Below are 18,660 nucleotides of genomic sequence, written 5' to 3'. Positions count from 1 at the left end.
GTAATTTTTCACCACATTTTACAAGCATAAATCTAGAATCTAACTTTTTATATTTACTTTAAGGTTATGTGTCTCCCCGTTCCTTTTTTCCTGTTGTAACAGCTGTGAAAGGTGATGTTCTGAAATGATCTCTGCATATCTTTGAATTCAGAGATCACCACAATTCTTTGTAAGCCGTGTTTCTTGTGAGACTCACAACAGAAGACTTTTGAGCCTCTCATCATGTGAGATAGAAATGGGTGAGTCATCTGATCACCTAAACTGGAAGTTAATTCAGTACAGTTTAATTAATGGGTCACATACATCCCAGTTTGATCTCAAGTGTGCCAGACCAGTAATACCATGTATAAAAAAACAAACAAAAGCCTCGTTTAATTTCTTGTTTCCTTTATTTCAATTTGAGCCGTAGCCAAGATTTTAAAACTGAAACCACAGGTGATCCATTTCCAGCTTCCACTGGCTCTGCTGTCATTACATTGTGTCTCACAGTTTAGCTGCAACTAAACAGTGGTACTTATTATTTTCATGAACAGTGATGTGTAAATCTGGAAACAGTTTTAGGTTTCCAATTTTCACTCCTGTGCAATGATACGATCACCACAAAATGAATAATTCGTTATATTGAGATAGGTAAAAAGAGTAATTTATTGGTTAACTCCAACGGCTTGGTACGGACGTTTTTTGGGGGGAGGCTATCTGTTGTGCCCCCCTCAAACCCATGGGATGACGCACACGTTGCTTCCCAATCCGACCTGCGGGTGGCGCTGTTGGAGAGCCGGCGAAGCAATGAAGGTTTTACTCACACGTGAATCAGTGGTTTGTGTAGATGCCCACCAACCGCCGCTCCTGCTGTTGTTTGCCAGTCTGTTGTCACTGTGATTGGACCGTTTTTCCTGTGCCTGAACGCAGCACAGGGAGGAGTGAGCCTTATTAACGGAGCACTGTGAGAGGGAGAGAGAGGGAGCTTAGGTACACAGAGACACACAAACATGTCCGGGGCTCCGACCGTGTCTACGAACCCTCAGACCGCAAAAATGAAAAAGGACGAGTCCTTTCTCGGGAAATTAGGAGGAACCCTGGTGCGGAAGAAAAAGTCCAAAGAAGGTGAGCCATTCGAAGTTTTGTTTTTCTTATTTTTGTTTTACATGATGGAAGATCCCCATTTTTCTTTTTCCTGCTCCTGTTTCTGTCCATGGTGCTGCAGTCTGCGCTATGGAAATATTCTCCCGTGGGCATCACTGGCAGCTGATTCACTGACTGTTCGCATGACTTCTAACAAGAGGTGTTCAGTGTTGCTTTATCCCGACTCGTGCTTCTTGTTCCCCTTGTTTATTGTAGCCAGTTGATAAATTCACTGATTTTAAGTTTAAACTGTGTTATTGTAGTTCAGATACAGTTAAAGACGTATACACGAGTCAAGGAAACCCAATTTATTTGTGATGAAGAGTGACACAAAGCTTCGCAGCAAGTCCACGGGCTTGGCACATGAGGCAAGTACATATAAATAGATCGCACACTAGACCGGAATCCAGGTTTATGAAAATAAACATGAGTATCATTGCTATTCTAGCAGGATTAGTCACAATTATCAACTGTTTTGTGATCTCCCACAACAGTCCCTGTGAAATTTAACGCTTGTGTGTGCATTACAGTGTTTGTGCTTTCTATGTGTGCTCTCCAGCCATGTGTTTGTAATCTCCACTCAAGGGCGGTCGCCAGAAGGCACACGGAGGCATTTTAATGGGTTAGGAGTCCCATTTTAAAGGGTATTTAAGACCCTCAAACCACTTTAATTTGCTTAAATATGCATAAAATGAAGCACATGGTGTCACTGTAAATACACAGAAAATAGTTCACAAAATAATTCACAGAAAATAGATTACGCGTTAGATCTTCAGTAAATTGTTTTATTTATTACTTGTCAAGACATTTGATTAAGGAAGTCAGACTTGAATTTTGAAATGAAATTATGCCAAACTTTTTTTTAGAGAATTTGGCTATATTCCATTCAACACAGTGCAAATGGCTTGTAACTGAAAAACTAAAATGTACAAAAATGGTCCCAGGGCTCAGGAAGGGTTAAGCAAAAATGTCCAAAACCTATGTAGATCTGTTGTCTTCAATCAGATTCATGCGATTTTAGATGGAACACGTTTGCATTTTTGTGTCTGGTTAGACACTTTCTGCATCTTTCTTTATAACTCCCGTCCTAATAGTGGAGTAACTATTAGTTACAGTCTCAATGTACTGTATTTCATTGCTTACTTTTCACAACAAATAAAACGGTAAGTTTTAAGGAGGTTAAAAAAGAAAAAAGAAATGTGCTGATGACTACTGAGGAAGTTAATTAGATGATAACTGAGAGGTGGAGTTCTGTGAATTACAGTAATAGTCCTGCTGTTTGAACTTGAGGTTAAAGCTTCAGCATATTCTGCTTCAGTGAGCTAGATTTGCTGTCCATCAGTATAACTTGCACAACCAAGCAATCATTTCTCACAAGTAATTTATATATTACTTTGTTTTTGGTTTTCAGAGTCATACTGCTCAGATTTCATGGTTGCTGTGCCATTCCTGATTTTTAGCATCCATAGGAGATTGGTAAAGAGTAAAGAGAAAGCTGCAAAGCAATGTGACAGTTAACTTATAAAAGCTCCAGAACCTCACATTAATTTCACCAACACGCAGCTCTCATTGCTACATGTGATGACTCTTTCAGATGTGGACAGCCAATCCAATAAGCCACAGAACCAGTGCCTGCAGTTCTTGCAGCTTGTGAGAGCGCAGTGCCCCTGTGTGGTCAGTGGCTATTAAAGCTCACATAAAACGCAGTTCTGTGCAAGGGAGGCAGTCATAGTGACGTTTGAAGGGAATATCAGTATAACAAAAGAAAGGCATGTGAAGTTTGTGTTGCTAATGGAGCGCAGTGTGTAACTGGGGCTTCTGTTACTTGCGGGTGTGACGCTTTATCTCCCTTAAAGAAAAACGCCCAGCAGACTAGTTGTTGCTGGAAAAATGCTTCACTTCTGATGAATAATTAGCGATGGGAGTTTGCACTCCTCAGCACCGCTTCCTCTTACTCAATTAAAAGATGTTGCTTAAGGCGATGTAATGCAACGTGTACTGTAAATAAAAAAAATTAGGGGGAAAAACAGAGAGAGAGAGAGAGAGATGGTGCTTCTATAACACAATATAAAGTTGTTGTTGTTGTTGTTGTTGTTGTTTTAAATTTTGATGGGAGTGGTCTGTTCCAGGATCAGATTTAGCTGCATGAAAATGTGTATTTAAATGTGTACCATTGAACTCATTGGCGCACATATAAATACATTTATATTTGTAGCAACATGCTAAATGACTGTGTTTTTAGGGAAGTGCACTACATTTTATTTGCAGTAAGCTCCATGCGTTTTAGTTTTACAGTTCATGATTTTAAAGATTTCCATTTGAGTTATCCCAATCAGGTAAAAATTGCATTGTAAGCCTCAACCTATCCTTAACCTCAAACAGGTCACTGTGGATGTATTTAAGAGCTAAATACTATGCTTTGCACCACCATCACCAAAGCACCAATTTAGGGAATGTTATTGTGGAATAATGGAAGTCCTTCCCTTCAAAAGAGTTTAGATACTTGAAGAATCAATCCCGGGGTGTTGTATGTGGATAGTTAATATTGGCTCATAGTCCTGCATTTCTGGAGCTGGTCTCACACAGAACAAGTGTGTCTTTATTCCTTGATAAGCTGACAGGAAGTCTGTTTTTCACTGACAAGGCTACTTCCTTTTGTCAGCATAAGGCATGTTGTAACAATGATAGTTAAGTGAATAGGGAATGAGAAGACTGTGTCACATCCTTGTTGTCGTAGGATGGATGCTGACAACAGTAAGTGATCAGTGTTTCTTACCAATGTGTTTCAATTTTCTTTATTTCCTCTTTTTTTAATTTTTAAAAAGCACATTTTTTATAACGTATATTTATATATTTTTAAAGTGCAGCTTATACAAAACTGCTAAACACAGAATATATTTAGCATAATGTTGATTTGCTTTTAGAAATATCATTATATTTGCTATTTAAAAGTTTAGCTTCCACAAAATGTATTTTATGTTTCAAGCAGTTGTGCAAGTACTTGATCAGGGTGGCTCGTTCCTGTAGATCCTGTTGCATAAAGACTTGAAGGATACAGCAAAAAAAAAAAAGTGTATTTATAAGTTTCTTAATAGGAGCTTTTGCAAAATGTCGTTCAACAGTGCACAGTTAGTACCAACGTGGGGATTGTTAAAGTAATTCAAGCACTACAGTACTCATTGGAGAGTGCTGAAAATGTCATTTTCTTCTATAAAAGTGGCTCGTTAATATTGTCTCATATGCTACATTCACTAAGAGTTGGCAGATGTATGCTTCTGCTAATATGTTGTTCCTGAAAAAATTATCCTGGATTAAATAGCTTTGGACTTCCTTTTACCTTTTGACCTTTTCTTTAATTAGAAAAAGAACACGCTAACATCCTTATAGCAGGAGAGAAAATTAACAGAACAGCTCAGGAGGAGCAAGAAGAGGTATATGCAAGTGTAGACAGAGTAAATACAAGTAAATAAAACGTGTAGTTTATTGAGCTAAATAGTTGAAATTGTCATCTTTAATATCCATAGAAAGAAGCCGCTGAAGCGAGCTCAGTGTGATCTCCTTGCTGCTGTTGCTCACTGGTGCCTGTGCTGTTGTAAATAACCAGAGCTATATTTAAGGCCCAGTCTGTCCTCTCCATACTGCCGCATTATTTATATCTTTCCCCTGTGAGTCAGTAGAACTCCACCCCCCCTCAGGGAGTTGTGGAGCCACACAAGTCGATTTCAGTCTGCTTTACGCTGTTATTTTTGATGGAGGCTGGTTATCCATATGACAGCTTTTTGTTTTCTTTTAATTTAAAGCAAAAGAAATTTCACCATGTGCTTCTGCTGATTTGAGTGATCACTGTTCCCTGTTTGCATGGCGGTTTGCAGTATAGCAGATTTTTTTCTCGAATACGTCCAGTGAAGCTGGCGTAAGATAAACGTTCTTGACTGCAGGCTTTGTTTGTATTGAATTAGTGTACTGTTAACAGACAGTCACTGCCTGATTGATAATCTCCTACATTACAACAGGCTCCGAATGAGCCTGAGAATCGAGCCCTGAAACCAGTGTACTAGTTCTTATGCTGTTGTGAAAAGATTAGACTGTAACTAGTAACCTTTAGTTACTGACCAGTAGACAAAACATTTTAGAAAATGCTCTTTTAAGTGTTTAAACACTATGCTGCAGTTATAATACAGGTTGCACATTACAGTAAATTAGTGATTGTAATACCTCATCGGTCATCCTTTGTCTTTGTCCATGGTTTAATATCCCAGTGGCAGCCAGTGTGTCGGGATGATGTGGTGGGTTTAGGTCCACTGTGGTGTCTTTTTTTCTGTTCCACACACACACACACACACACACACACACACACACACACACACACACACACACACACACACACACACACGGACATTACGTTCAGCCTCTCCTGTAACTGGACCGCATAGGTGGGGTGGAGGGTTGTGACAGAAATACACGTGATGACGCCCCTGACGCTCAGCTGCACCGACTGCAATTCACACACACACACACACACACTCTCACACACAAACACACACTTATATACACAATTGCTGTGCACACATACACTCCTGATTTTTCTACCTTCCCTCACTGCCATTCGGACCAAATCGGTTGATTTCTTGATTTGTTGTGAGGACATGGCGGGCCTCCTGTGTGGGACCAAGAGGAAGCAACAAGGTAATGTGAATTTCATGCTGGAGTTTAGGGAAGCTGGATGTGGGAAAGGGGAACCAGAACCTGTTACCTTAGTGCAGTGTTGGTTTAAATGCAGCAGCGTGCTGTTTCGGTTGTTACAAGTATTTTTACTTTTCTGTATAGATCTGCTGCAGTAATTGAGTTATCTTTAATAATCTGACCATTTTAAACAGAGATTTTCTTTTTTTGGTGTGACTGTAAAGCAACTAAGCTGTACCCAAAAGCAGCAGCAATGGAGCCAGAGGGACACGAAAGGAGGAAGTAGCACAATTATGATAAAATGCAGCAAAGCAGTTCTGTAATTACAAAGCAAACTGCTGATCTGCAGAGAGATTCAGCCTTTTATCCAGTTATCGGCTCTTGTGAGAAGGCTGAATCAGATAATAAAGCTGCAAGGACCCTTCCTCCTGGGCTAATTGTGTTTATCCTCCCTTCACTCATGCTTTGAAGTTATCATTTTGTTCAGATTGTAGCACGCTGCTGCACATTTTGTTTAATTTTATTCTCAATTTGAGAAATTTGTCCAATGCTTCTAATATGAAAACCTTAAAGGGCAGACAGGTTTTTTTTGTTCTCATGTTTTCCTCAGCCATCCTGAGCTGCTTTATAAACAGTGAGTCGGTGAGGTGACAGATTTGAGACCACTGATTGTGGTCCTGCCTTTTGCGTGGTTTAGAAAGTGAAATTGCAGAAAGATAAAAGGCAATGTGGCCATTAGGGCTAAAAAGCCTTTAAATCCCTGGAGAATCACAGTAGCCGGGAGTGAAAGCATCTTAGAAGAAATTGATTTTATTAAAAGCTAGACTCAAAGTGTGTGTTATTTCTAAGTGTTGGAGTCCCTGCTTGTTTTAATTAGCTGGAGTGATCAATTTTCCCCAACCCAATTTAAAAAACAAAAAACGCAACAGCTTACTCTAAAATTAAGATGTAAAGTAGGGGTTCTAGCTTTTTCCTAATGAATAAAAGTACAAAGAGTAAAAATGAGAAAGTTACAGATGTGTGACACCTGTGCCACCAGCTCCAAGTCAAATCAATTTCAATATTTGAAACCAAGAAAACGTCCTGTGCATGCAATTCTTTCAAAGCTTCTTACGAAACGGCGAGGATAAGATTGAAGGAATAGTCTGTCTGTAAATTCATATATTGTTCTTTCATCAAATCTCAAACTGTCAAAAAAAAAAATCTAATGTTTAAAAGTGATAAGTCAAAACTGTGTGGAAGTGAAACTATTGCCTAGACGACTGAACAGATCATTAGAGGGGCGGAGCACACCCAGCAAATAGAGACCAAACTGGCACCACGCTTTCCCCATGAATTTTTGTGGTGATCCAGGATTACTGGGTTACTACTTACCAGTAACCCTGACAAGTGTTTGCTTTCTGCTCTCTCATTCGCTCCTCCTTTTCTTTCTCTCCCAGAGTCTTTGCACGTCTCATTGTCTGTCGGTCTACCTTCTGTACTGTCTGTTTGCCAGAACGTTTTACAGGTTTTACAGTTTTTTGTGTGTTGTTCTTTTTCAATAAGTGAGTGATCTCCATGAGGAGGGAAAGAATGCCATCAATGCCCCCTTGCTTCCCTCAGGCACAGACATCCATCCAGAAGATACACTGCTGGGTATGTACATAATAACCACATGCAATCACCGCTAATAATATAATATATGACGTAACCTTTATTTGTGTTCATTTCGGACTTAATCTTACTTCAGTGCAAAAACAAAATGCTGTTTTTGCTGCTGGGTGTCAGAGGTTACTGGGGTTACAAACCATAATATGAATATGTTGACTAATGGGGAGTTTGACAGTGAAGCAGCAGGAAATGAAAGTGGGTGGAGTGGAAACGCCTTTGTCTTCACTGTGAATCACTGTTGACAGGAGTGTGAGGGTGAACACTGTATATTCAATTTTTGTGGCTTGAAGTTTGTACTTGTGTGAGACATTATTATGCCTACAATTGAAAAGCTGTTAAAACATTTAAAGTTGGAAAGAAGAAAAATTATATATGCTAGTATAAACAATTATTTTGTTTTCCACAGAGGAAAATGCTGAGAGGATCATGTTGGACCCAACATCAAGGGAAAATCCTAAATTTAAAGATCTCTTAAAGGTAGATTTGGTTTAACCTTCTGTGCATAAGCATCTCTGCATTGATTCAGTGCGATCAGAACAATGACAAAATCATGCGAGAAGAACAAGAGTACAGAAACTGTTCAAAGTTCGATTGTATTCTGATGTGCATCCAGGTCCTGATCGACTGGATCAACAGTGAGTTGGAGGAAGAGAGGATCATAGTCAAGGACCTAGAGGAGGACTGTTATGATGGACAAGTACTCCAGAAGTTATTTGGTGAGAGTGATTCCTCTCAAAATCACTGATCATGATTTACAATATTTGCAGTTTTAGAAAATATCAAATAAATGCGCTCTGTCAGCACTGAGTGTATTGAAAATGCAAAGTTTAATCATAAACTTTCATCTAACATCAAACTTACAACAGCACAACATTAATGCTAGAACTAGCTGCACTAACACAAACAAAATATATCACAATTATGGATGGTGTAATTGGCTGGTTGTTGCAATCTGTTGCTTTAGTTAAACTATGCATTTTCAATAAACCAAACATTGGTTATATTCGAGAGTTTCCTATTGCATGATGATTTCTTATTGAAGTAGTACTGCAGTGTTATCTTCTAATGGTGACAGTATAAATTTGGGGCAACTGCTAATGTGATTTAGCGCTATATAAATAAAATTGAATTGAATTAAAAAAAAACAGCTGAATTAATACCCACTAAAGTTATATTATCCTGGTTGAGCATTGAGCATGAATGTTGTTCAGTTCAGTTCAGTTCAGTTCAGTTCAGTTCAATTTAATTTAATTTAATTTAATTTAATTTAATTTAATTTAATTTAATTTAATTTAATTTAATTTAATTTAATTTAATTTAATTTATACAGCACCAACTCACAACAACAGTTGCCTTAAGGTGCTTTTTATTGCAATGTAAAGACTCTACAATAATACAGAGAAAAACAAAGAAAACCCCAACAGCTCACTATGAGCAAGCATTTTGGCGACAATGGCAAAGAAAAACTCCCTTTTAAGAGGAAGACAGCTCTGCCAGAAACAGGCTGAGGAGGGGCAGCTGTCTCCTGCCACTGGTTGGAGGTGAGGGGAGGAAGACAGGACAAAGACACACTGTGGAAGACAGATTACTAACAACTGATGATTAAAGTGTAGTAACTAGTGTGTAAAGATATTGTGGGTGAGAGAGGGGGAAAAAAGATGAGTGAAGAAGAAACATTCAGTGCATCATGGGAAGTCCCCAGCAACCGTGGCCTAATTCAGTGTAACTAAGGGAGCATTCATCGTCACCTCATTCAGACCTAACTATAAGCTTTATCAAAAAGGAAAGTTTTAAAGCCTAATCTTAAAAGTAGAAAGGATGTCTGTCTCCTGTATCCAAACTAGGAGCTGGTTCCACAAAAGAGGGGCCTGCCGGCTGAAGGCTCTGCCTCCTATTCTACACTTAAATACTCTAGGAACTACAAGTACGCCTGCAGGCTATGAACAAAGTCTCCTATTGGGGTGAAATGATACCCTGTGGTCTTTAAGATAAGATGGGGTCTGATTATTTTTATGTTGTTATTATGTGATGAGAAGTATCATAAATTCAATTCAGGATTCTGCTTGTAGAAACATTTTTGTGAACACTTTATAAACATTAACATCTCTAGAGTTACACTATAGTAAAATACATGTTTAATATACTGTGTTAACAACATAAACATTCCTTTGTTGCCTGAAATGTGTCTTCTTCATTGTGCTGCAGGGTCTAGTAAGGTCTTTGGATCCCCCCTTGTGACTGGATTCTGTCATTACAGTATAAAACTGTTAAACACTAACAAATCAGCATTTCAACTAATTGTATAACAGTTACAATATCTATCTATCTATCTATCTATCTATCTATCTATCTATCTGGGGTGCAATGATACACAAAATTCACGGTTCGGTTCGATACTTTGGTGTCACGGTTCGACATTTTTTTCGATACAAAAAAATGTTCATGCCTTTTTAATTTGTCATTTATTAAAATTATAAATATATATTTTAACTGAAAAGTACAGTTTTTAAATTTAATGTTGCTGAAACAACAAAGTAATAAAAAATAAATCTATCTGATTGAGGAATCACTCATCTTTGGAAAAGAGAGTTTATTACAGAGAAATGTCTCTTTCCAAAATAAAAGCTATACTATCCGCTTCTTCTGGGCTATATTCTCAGCAGCATATTAAACATATCAGGTCCCCATAAGGAGAATCCTGTGCTAACGGCTGTCTAAATGACTCGGGTAAAGTTTGTAGCATGCGTGCTTGTTGTTTTTGTCTGCTTCCACTTGTCTTTGCACTAGGATGCTATCGGAGTAAATGTGCAGTCATATTCGTTGTGTTCCCACTAGTGCTGTCAGCGTTAATCTGAAATGACGTTAACGGCACAACACGGAAAATCTCGGTTAACGAGCTATAGCGAATCGCCCGTGCGTGGGGCTGGACGGCCAACACGTTAACGAGCTAACTGTGCTAACGCAGTAGTTCTCACTAATGTAATTGAGCATTGCGTGGCACATCCGACATACTGTTTTACTTTTGTCCATGACGGTTACCTTCAGGGTCATGCTTCACATGAAGACCAAAATAGTTCCAAAGGCCAGATCTGAATGAGGGTGGGGGAGGTTCAATTTGCCACGTTGCCACGAGCTTAACTTCTGTCTCGCTAGCTTGCACTCAGTGGATCTGCACTCGACAGTGCAGCCTAGGCGGAGTAGTCGAACGCAGATCCACTGAGCGCTCAACACAGACAGCATCGTCAGAAGAAAAGTTGATAAAATAAATTAAAAATTTTGTATTGTTCGATACATATGCGTACCGAACCGAAAGCACTGTATCGAACGGTTCAATATCGATACGAGTATTGTTGCACCCCTACTACCTACTATCTATCTATCTAGATAGAAGCAGTTCATACAAAATGCATACATAATTGCATATGTTCCTGAAGTGTTAAGAACAACAGTTAAAATGCACAGCAAGAAAATATTTTCTGTGAATTTTGATGTGTGATTTCTTGCATTTAGTTTTCACGCTCCTTTGTCACTTTGGTTCTTTGTGAGAATTTAGCCTCACAGAGTTAGTCTGCATTTATAGATCCACATTGTTGTCTGCAAAGGATATTTCTGTCTATTTATTTCATTTTTTTTTAACTAGACCTAATCTGTTAGCTTCTAATTTTTCGATGCTTTCATACTTTTCTCTATGTGGTAAAACACAACTTTTTCCTGTTTTTGCGACAGAAAAGTTGTCAGGCAGAAAGCTGAACGTGGCGGAGGTGACGCAGTCAGAAATTGGCCAGAAACAGAAGCTTCAGACGGTGTTAGAAGCTGTCAACGATGTGCTGAGGCCTCATGGCTGGACCGTTGAGTGGAGTGTAGACTGTGAGTTTTTGTGCTGACTTCAGTGATATGCATGAATTACAGCACTCTTAAGGAACATAGAAAACATCTGAAGCATTAGAGGTTGATATATTTGGAATTTTCATCATCTTTCATCAGATGTTCACTTCCTAACAAAAATCTTTCAACTGCATCCATCCTAAGATATGATAATCACCATGAGTCATCATCATCATTAGGATTTTATTCTCAGACTTTGAAAGGCTTCTGTCAGAGCCACAGAAAAGATTGTAAAATCTGAATAATACTCCCCCTCACAAGAGACAATATGTGAGTCCATCAGCACTTTTAGTTTGTGTTGTTAACAATGACTTTACTACACCAAGTCCTGCTTTATCCTTTGTCAGCTGCAGGTTTTCGGTGTTTCTTTTTGAAAAGTGGTGTTTTTTCAAAAGTTTCAAAAATTGTTTACATTTTTATGTGAACTCGCTCTTTGAAAGAGGGTTTAATCTTCACTTTATTTATTTTTACAGCTATCCACTCAAAGAACCTGGTGGCTATCATCTATCTTTTGGTGGCTCTCGCTATGCACTTCCAGGCCCCAATCAGGCTGCCCGAGCACGTCTCCGTACAGGTGGTGGTGGTCAAGGTAAAGTCTCCCATCAGTTTCCCTACATCTGTGTCCCTCCCTGAGCCTGGTTTCTTCCTGTTAAAAGGGAGTTTTTCCTTCCCTCTGTTGCCAAGTGCTTGCTAATGGGGTTCTTTTTCTCTTTGTATTATTGTAGGGTCTTTATGTTACAGTATAAAGCATCTGGAGGTGGCCATTGTGATTTGGTGCTATATAAATAAAATTGAATTACACTAAATTGAGTTACAACCAAAATAAGAGAAAATGGAAACAAGTAGAGATTTGTTTTAAAAATCACAAATAAATCATTAGAAATTGTTTTGATGGTATCTTACATCAACTAAAGAGCTGTGTAAAAACACAAATAGCCAAGACCAATCCAAAATATGATACAATGAGGCATGTGACAGCTGTTTCTATCTCTCTTCATCTTTCTGTCTTTTTTCTTTTACTGCCCATGTGATTATCATAATGGTGTATCATCAAATGTATTTATTCTCTCATGTAATAATGTAATCAGTAGAATTTATCGCATGTCTGTGCAGAAACGAGAAGGCATCCTACAGACAGCTCTAATGACCAAGGAGCTGACGAGCACCACAGAGTAAGAGCTGATTCTTAGTAGTTATGCTTCTAAGTATTACTAGCATCTGATGCATTGCATCATAACTGGAGGCTAGAAAACGAGGTGCACAGAGAAAAAGAATTGTTGTTGATATTTTCTTCTCATTTTTTGTTTTTCAGAATGATGATGGGAAGATTTGGTGAGCTTCTGAACACATCTCTTTAACACTGTGGAAATACTGAACTTCATTTATTTAGCATTTATTATTTTTGTTAAAACAATCATTATCTTGGGAAAATGTTCAATTATTTTTATAAATGAAATATTAATAGCTCAGTAAAGACTTAGCCTGGCTCCAGCCTTTACCTCAGGGGTGGGGAACTCCAGGTCTCAAGGGCTGGTGTCCTGCAGGTTTTAGATATCACCCTGGGTCAGCACACCTGAATCAAATGACTAGTTCATTACCAGGCCTCTGGAGAACTTCAAGACATGCCGATGAGGTAATTTAGCCATTTAAATCAGCTGTGTTGGATCAAGGACACATCTAAAACCTGCAGGAAACCGTCCCTTTAGGCCTGGAGTTCTCCCACCCCTGCTTTACCTAATGGAAATCATACTATATGAGAGTCATAAACAAGCACGTTTTAGTTTGCTTTCAAGGAGGCAGGCTTATATTTTTTTGAAAGTGGTCTTGAGTAATAGTTCTCCAGGCTTTCTGGATGTCTTTCAAGGTTTTTCTTTGGACACTGGCTGCTGTTTCACTCATTTGTAGTCCAGACGTAACCAGTTTGAGGTCGCTGTAGATCAGCAGGTAGAGCAGGTCCTCTACTAATTAGAAGGTTAGTGGTTTGAGTCTGCATGCCAAATATCCTTAGGCAAAATACTAACCCCAAGTTGCTCTCTGATGCATCCATCAGTGTGTTAGATGAAAAGCACCTAGACATAGAAAAAAGGTCTTGAGTGAATGAGGCATGTTGTATAGAGTTCAGATATAGTAACAAACGCTATATAGGAACCAGTCCTTTTACCAATTTCAGAGGAATGTATTTGTTCTTTTTAGTGAATAAAAAGCAAGTACATTAGTTAATATTAGTTGTTTAAGACAAACAGATGAATCATTCAAGTTTTTTTTAAAAAGGCACCTAACTAAGGGATGAGCTAGTGGTGTGTCTACACATATCAGACAACTCAGCAAAGAAACTATTTTAAATTTTATCTTTAGGGAAATTTTTGCTAGCAGCCTGTTACATAAACACATAATACAAAATAATATTCTTGGACCAACAATGTGTTTCCAAAAGAGCCATTAATTGAAAACATGACATATCTGAAGTTAAAAAAAAAAACTGTTCAGAAACTGGAAACGAGGAGGACAAGAGGAGAAATGACAGGCCTAAAAATGATCTACAGGAGATAAACATGACTGAAAGTCATTTCCTTTAGAAATGGCAAAAATCCAGCAAAGACCTTAGCGATGCATCTGGACTTTCAGTTGATCCATCTGCTGTTCACTGAAGCCTTCTAAAATGGTCTGAAACGGAGGGGTGGCTGTCAAGAAGCCATTCTTCAAGAAGCGAAACAGAGATAAAAGGCTGAGGTGTGCCAGATGACACAACTACTGGACTGAAAATCAGGGGATATGGGTCTTATGGAGTGATCATTTCAAATATCTAATTTTTGGTTCAGATTATCATCACTATATGCGGAGGAAGTAAGGAGAGAGGTAAAACAGTGAGTGTCTACAGACATGTGACAGTGGAACATCAGATTTTGATTCACAATGCGGTAGCATTTGTAAAGTTTCTGATTGGCAACAGCTTCATTTTCCAGCATGACAATAATCTCAAACACACTACCAGTGCAGTAAAAGCATAAAAAATAAAATAATAGATCGCTATTACTCATGGATTGGCCTCCTCAGAGCTTGGGCTGCAACACTCAACACAAGAACAGAACAAAAGGCAGCGAGTCAACATCCAAAGAGCTTTGAACGTCTTTCTAGAACCTGCAGAACTATTGCTGAAGAATAGTTAAAGAAATGACAAGAAAGCTGCGTAAGAGAGTTCAGGCAGTGATATCACCCAGTGATATCCCAAGCCTGTCCATAGGCTTGGGATTATAGATCTGGGCTTAGAGCTTAGATTATCATTGATGATGAGTTCGGCCTTATGTTAATCACAGTAGAATAGGTCAAAACATGACAGTAATAAGTTTTAAGTAAAAATTAAACAAAGAAGACTCTTAATAGCAAAAGACAGACAGGCAACAGACCTTTTGACACCATATTCCAATCAGATCTCCTGATCTAAACCAATCAGCTAAGGTCTATACATAGAGGTGGGAGATTATAGCGGTATCTGTCTTCTTTTTGACATGGTTGACAATTCCTAAAATATGAAACCGTTTAAACACTTTTAACCGTGATGTTTTTTTCTCTTCGCCACAGAGAGAGATGCATTTGACACTTTGTTGGATCATGCACCTGACAAGCTTAACGTGGTAAAAACGGTAAAAAAAAGGATACCTTTCCTTCCTACAATAATAATGTCTAGGACTTGCATGTGTTGGCAGTCATGTTGTAATACTTAATAATGATCTGAATGTGCTTCCAGTCACTCATCACCTTTGTGAACAAACACCTAAACAAGCTGAATCTGGAAGTTACTGAGCTGGAATCTCAGGTAAAAAGATTTCTGTAGAACCTTTGGCCCTTATTATCAAAGTCAAAGGACAATCTATGAATTTTTCATGCATGTTTTATCCTTGGTTCAGATTGTGATTTTCATATAATATAATATTTATTTGAGCAGAGTGTGCTTGTTTTTTATTTTAAAGAATGTGCAATATTCGTGTGTGTGTGTGTGTGTTTCCAGTTTGCTGATGGAGTTTACCTGATTTTACTGATGGGGCTGCTGGAAGACTATTTTGTCCCACTGTATAACTTCTTCCTCACGCCTGAGAGTTTTGAGCAGAAGGTGATTTCAGATTAAAAAGTCAAAATAGGATTTTTAGCAGGTGATGAAAGTCGCTTTTAACTGCCATTTTTATTTCCCCTCTAAGGTCCACAATGTGGCATTTGCCTTTGAGCTGATGCAGGAAGGAGGCCTAAAGAAACCCAAAGCCAGACCAGAAGGTATTTGTTGTTGTATTACATAATCGCATAATTTACAGGGTTAGTATTGTTGATCTGCTACAGCAGCAGTAATTTTAAAAGTTGTCCAGTAGGTGGAAACCTTGTCTTACACTCTAAAACTGGATAGCTGCTGCTGAGTTAGTTCAGCTCTAAGTTGCATTTTGTAGTCATATCCATATCTTTTATTAGAGATTAAAGGAAATTAAAATGAATTGAATAAGACTTTATTGCTTTATGACCAAAATATGACAAATGATTTCCTTAATTTGTCATATTTTAGTCTTTTGAAATCATTAAGGTCTGAATTTGGTTAAAAAACGTATTCATTATGTTATCTGATACAGCGGATTGATCACTTGAACAAAAATTAAGGTGAAGTCTTCCACTGAGCATTGCAACGGTTCCTTCTTTCCATTGTGTTGCCATGCAGAATTCCTCTTTGTGTTGAATTTAAATTTGAACAATAGTATTTTTTTTCTTGTTAATTTAGTTGCACAGCTTTTGCAGTCTTTGCAGCTGTAGCTGAAGAATTTCCCTTCAGTGATTAGTCAAGGTTTTTTTTAACTCCTGTTGTAAAGAAAAAAATCAATGAACAAATTCATGAATTAATGAAATGAATGAATAGCTATAGCAAGCCTGCATAGGCTTGTGGGATACTGCAAATTCACAAATACTGCATATACACCATACTCCACTTCATTAGATACACCTGTTCTGCTGCTTGTTAACTCAAGTTGCCAATGACATGGCAACAACTGAGTGCATTTAGAAATGTAGACAACCAAGACAACCTGCTGAAGTTCAGTGGGGGGAAAGGGTGATTTAAGTGACTTTGAACGTAGCATGGTTGTTGGTGCCAGACAGGCTCATCTGAGTATTTCAGAAACTCCTGATCCCCTGTAATTTTCCCACACAAACATCTCTAGGGTTTATGCAGAATGGTCTGAAAAAAAAAAAAAAGAAAGTACATTGCTGATGCCAGAGGTCAGAGGAAAATCTCCAGACTGCCTCGAGGTGATAGGAAGGCAACAAATTTGGGATAAACAGCATTAAAGCATAAATGCCACAGCTTCCCTGAGTGTTGTTGTTGAGCATGTCTATCACGTTATAACCAGTGTCTACCCTTCTTCTCACGAGTGCCTCTAGCAGGATAACGCACCATGTCACAAAGTTCAGATCATCTCAAAGTGACAATGAGTTCAGTGAACTCAAATGACCTCCACAGTCTCGATCTGTGCACCTTTGCAATGTGGTGGAACAGGTGACTGACATCATGGATGTGTAGCTGGCAAAACCTGAAGCAGCTGTGTGATGCTATCATGTCAATATGGACCAATCTCTGATCTCTGATGAATGTTCTGGCACTGCGTTGGATCTATGGCATTAATAATTAAGGCAGTTCTAAAGGCAAACGGGGTTCAACACAGTGCTAGCAAGGTGTACCTAATGAAGTGACAGGTTAATGTAGATATTGAAAGACACAGTTGAGCAAAAAAACCTTGATATCTGTGTTTAGAGGCATACCTTATTCAAGCATTTACTGCACTGCGCACAGCATGCAGTATAAATGCTCTGATCAGTGTAAAGGTTGTCGTTTCCACATCTGTGGGTTCATTGTAAACAAGAGAGGAGGCCCCAAACAGGGAAAGCTGAATGTTCAGTTTCTGTTAAGGCAGGCTAGTTTGGTAAATTCTAATAATCAAATAAGCTCTCATGTAGAACACGTGATGCTTGCAGAGAGAACAGAAAGTCCTTTTGTGCCTTTGAATCTCTTTGTAAGAAGTAATACATCATCTAAGGATAATTTGCAAAGTTTTGGGAGATATTTTAAGCACCATTTAGTTTCCAAAATTACAAATAACCTTTTGAGGGAAACAGTCTAACAGCAATGATAGAACTGGCTCCTTTTCATTTTAAATCTGATTTTATGGTAGCATAGCTATTTATTTTGTTCTTCAGTATTCCAGCCATCCAATTTTTCTTATTAAGATAATTATCAAACATGCCAAGACAAGGAAATCGTTTTCTTCTCCAAACCAGTTCGGGGACACCAGACTTCAATAATCTTTGCTTTTTCTTTTCTAGATGTCGTCAACCTGAACCTGAAGTCCACCCTCAGAGTCCTTTACAATCTATTCACCAACTACAAAACCTCTGCATGAGCTTTTCCTGTCTTTAATGCCTGGCATTACCCTGAACACTGCCCTGTGCCTGCACTGATATTATACATTACAGTCTGGACACTGTAGGAGACCAACTGGGACTGAAAGTCATCATTATGTGGGACTTAAAAAGCCCCAGGGGGTCTAGCCAGAAAAAAGGCTCTGAACGCTAGTATTTAATCTTCCCCAAATGTCAGTATTTATTTTTCCCTCCTCGAATGTTAACTGCAACCCAGGAAACTCTGCAACCTTTAGCCCTGCATTTGAATACATAGCAATCACGGGGAAATGTTAAAACTGGAAAACGTTTGTGTGTCATACTGAACTCATTACGCTCCGTCGTAGATTATTATATGCTTTTCATAAATATGAATGTAATCATTAGCTATTTTCTTTGAAAAGAATTTGATGAGTATATCGGAAATTTTCGTGTCCATAAAATCCAGAAAAATTACACATTTTCTGTTTAACCTTCACAAAAAAAGTTTTATGTAGAAAGTTTGGTCTGTGAGGTTTAGGAGAAAGGTTTCAAGTTGACAACATATTGTCATTTAAGGCTAAATATAGAACACCCTATAATAAAATACACCGAAACTGAGAAAATTACCTAAAAATGAAGAAAATACATCCATGGTGCCTTTGAATAACCTTTATTTAATCCATTATTTGTTCTTGTATAAAGTACAAATAAAAATTTGTCATTAAACAATACAGCATACTGTAATTATATATAAATTATATTTTGTTTTGAATATTTGCAGTCTGTAGATGATAAAACTTTACAATTAAATAGCTCAAATTGTTAGAATCCAACTGGACCTTTCTTTGTGTGTCCGCCTGGTACTCCAGCTTCCTCCCACACTCCAAAGACATGCATGGGGTTATCTTAATT

General features: G+C 38.2%; 1 protein-coding gene and 1 long non-coding RNA gene across 4 annotated transcripts; one reads left to right on the top strand and one right to left on the bottom strand.

Annotated features, from left to right (window-relative positions):
* Nucleotides 1-900: 900 nt before the first annotated feature.
* LOC146704899 (uncharacterized) lies at nucleotides 901-5,546 on the bottom strand. The gene is made up of 2 exons (XR_014921230.1): nucleotides 5,338-5,546; nucleotides 901-941 (listed from the first exon to the last, which is right to left on the bottom strand). It is a non-coding gene; the product is annotated as an uncharacterized LOC146704899 (long non-coding RNA).
* parvb (parvin, beta) lies at nucleotides 937-18,122 on the top strand. 3 transcript variants are annotated; one of them, XM_085462351.1, is made up of 13 exons: nucleotides 937-1,104; nucleotides 7,351-7,440; nucleotides 7,862-7,932; nucleotides 8,069-8,171; nucleotides 11,182-11,322; nucleotides 11,814-11,929; nucleotides 12,454-12,512; nucleotides 12,653-12,672; nucleotides 14,920-14,981; nucleotides 15,086-15,154; nucleotides 15,347-15,448; nucleotides 15,534-15,606; nucleotides 17,692-18,122. In XM_085462351.1, exons 1-13 carry the CDS (start codon nucleotides 990-992, stop codon nucleotides 17,766-17,768), a joined length of 1,098 nt encoding a protein of 365 aa, XP_085318477.1. In that variant the 5' UTR covers nucleotides 937-989; the 3' UTR covers nucleotides 17,769-18,122. The 3 variants fall into 3 exon arrangements, with proteins under 3 accessions (XP_085318477.1, XP_085318478.1, XP_085318476.1); XM_085462352.1 differs by lacking the exon at nucleotides 937-1,104 and adding an exon at nucleotides 3,856-3,876; XM_085462350.1 differs by lacking the exon at nucleotides 937-1,104 and adding an exon at nucleotides 5,610-5,808.
* Nucleotides 18,123-18,660: the final 538 nt, after the last annotated feature.

The sequence above is a fragment of the Copadichromis virginalis genome, linkage group LG7 (genome assembly GCF_057382275.1).
Source record: "Copadichromis virginalis isolate Kocher_CV1m ecotype Utaka linkage group LG7, C_Virginalis_male_GT1.1, whole genome shotgun sequence".
NCBI lineage: Eukaryota > Metazoa > Chordata > Actinopteri > Cichliformes > Cichlidae > Copadichromis > Copadichromis virginalis.
Note: the sequence above shows the minus strand (reverse complement) of the source record. Positions and strands in the feature narration are given on the sequence as shown.

Coding starts and splice junctions, on each gene's coding strand:
- parvb (XM_085462351.1), top strand. CDS start 990: ATGTCCGGGGCTCCGACCGTGTCTACGAACCCTCAGACCGCAAAAATG. Junction 1,105..7,350: donor GAAGAAAAAGTCCAAAGAAG/GTGAGCCATTCG, acceptor TTTTTCAATAAG/TGAGTGATCTCCATGAGGAG. Junction 12,673..14,919: donor AATGATGATGGGAAGATTTG/GTGAGCTTCTGA, acceptor TCTTCGCCACAG/AGAGAGATGCATTTGACACT.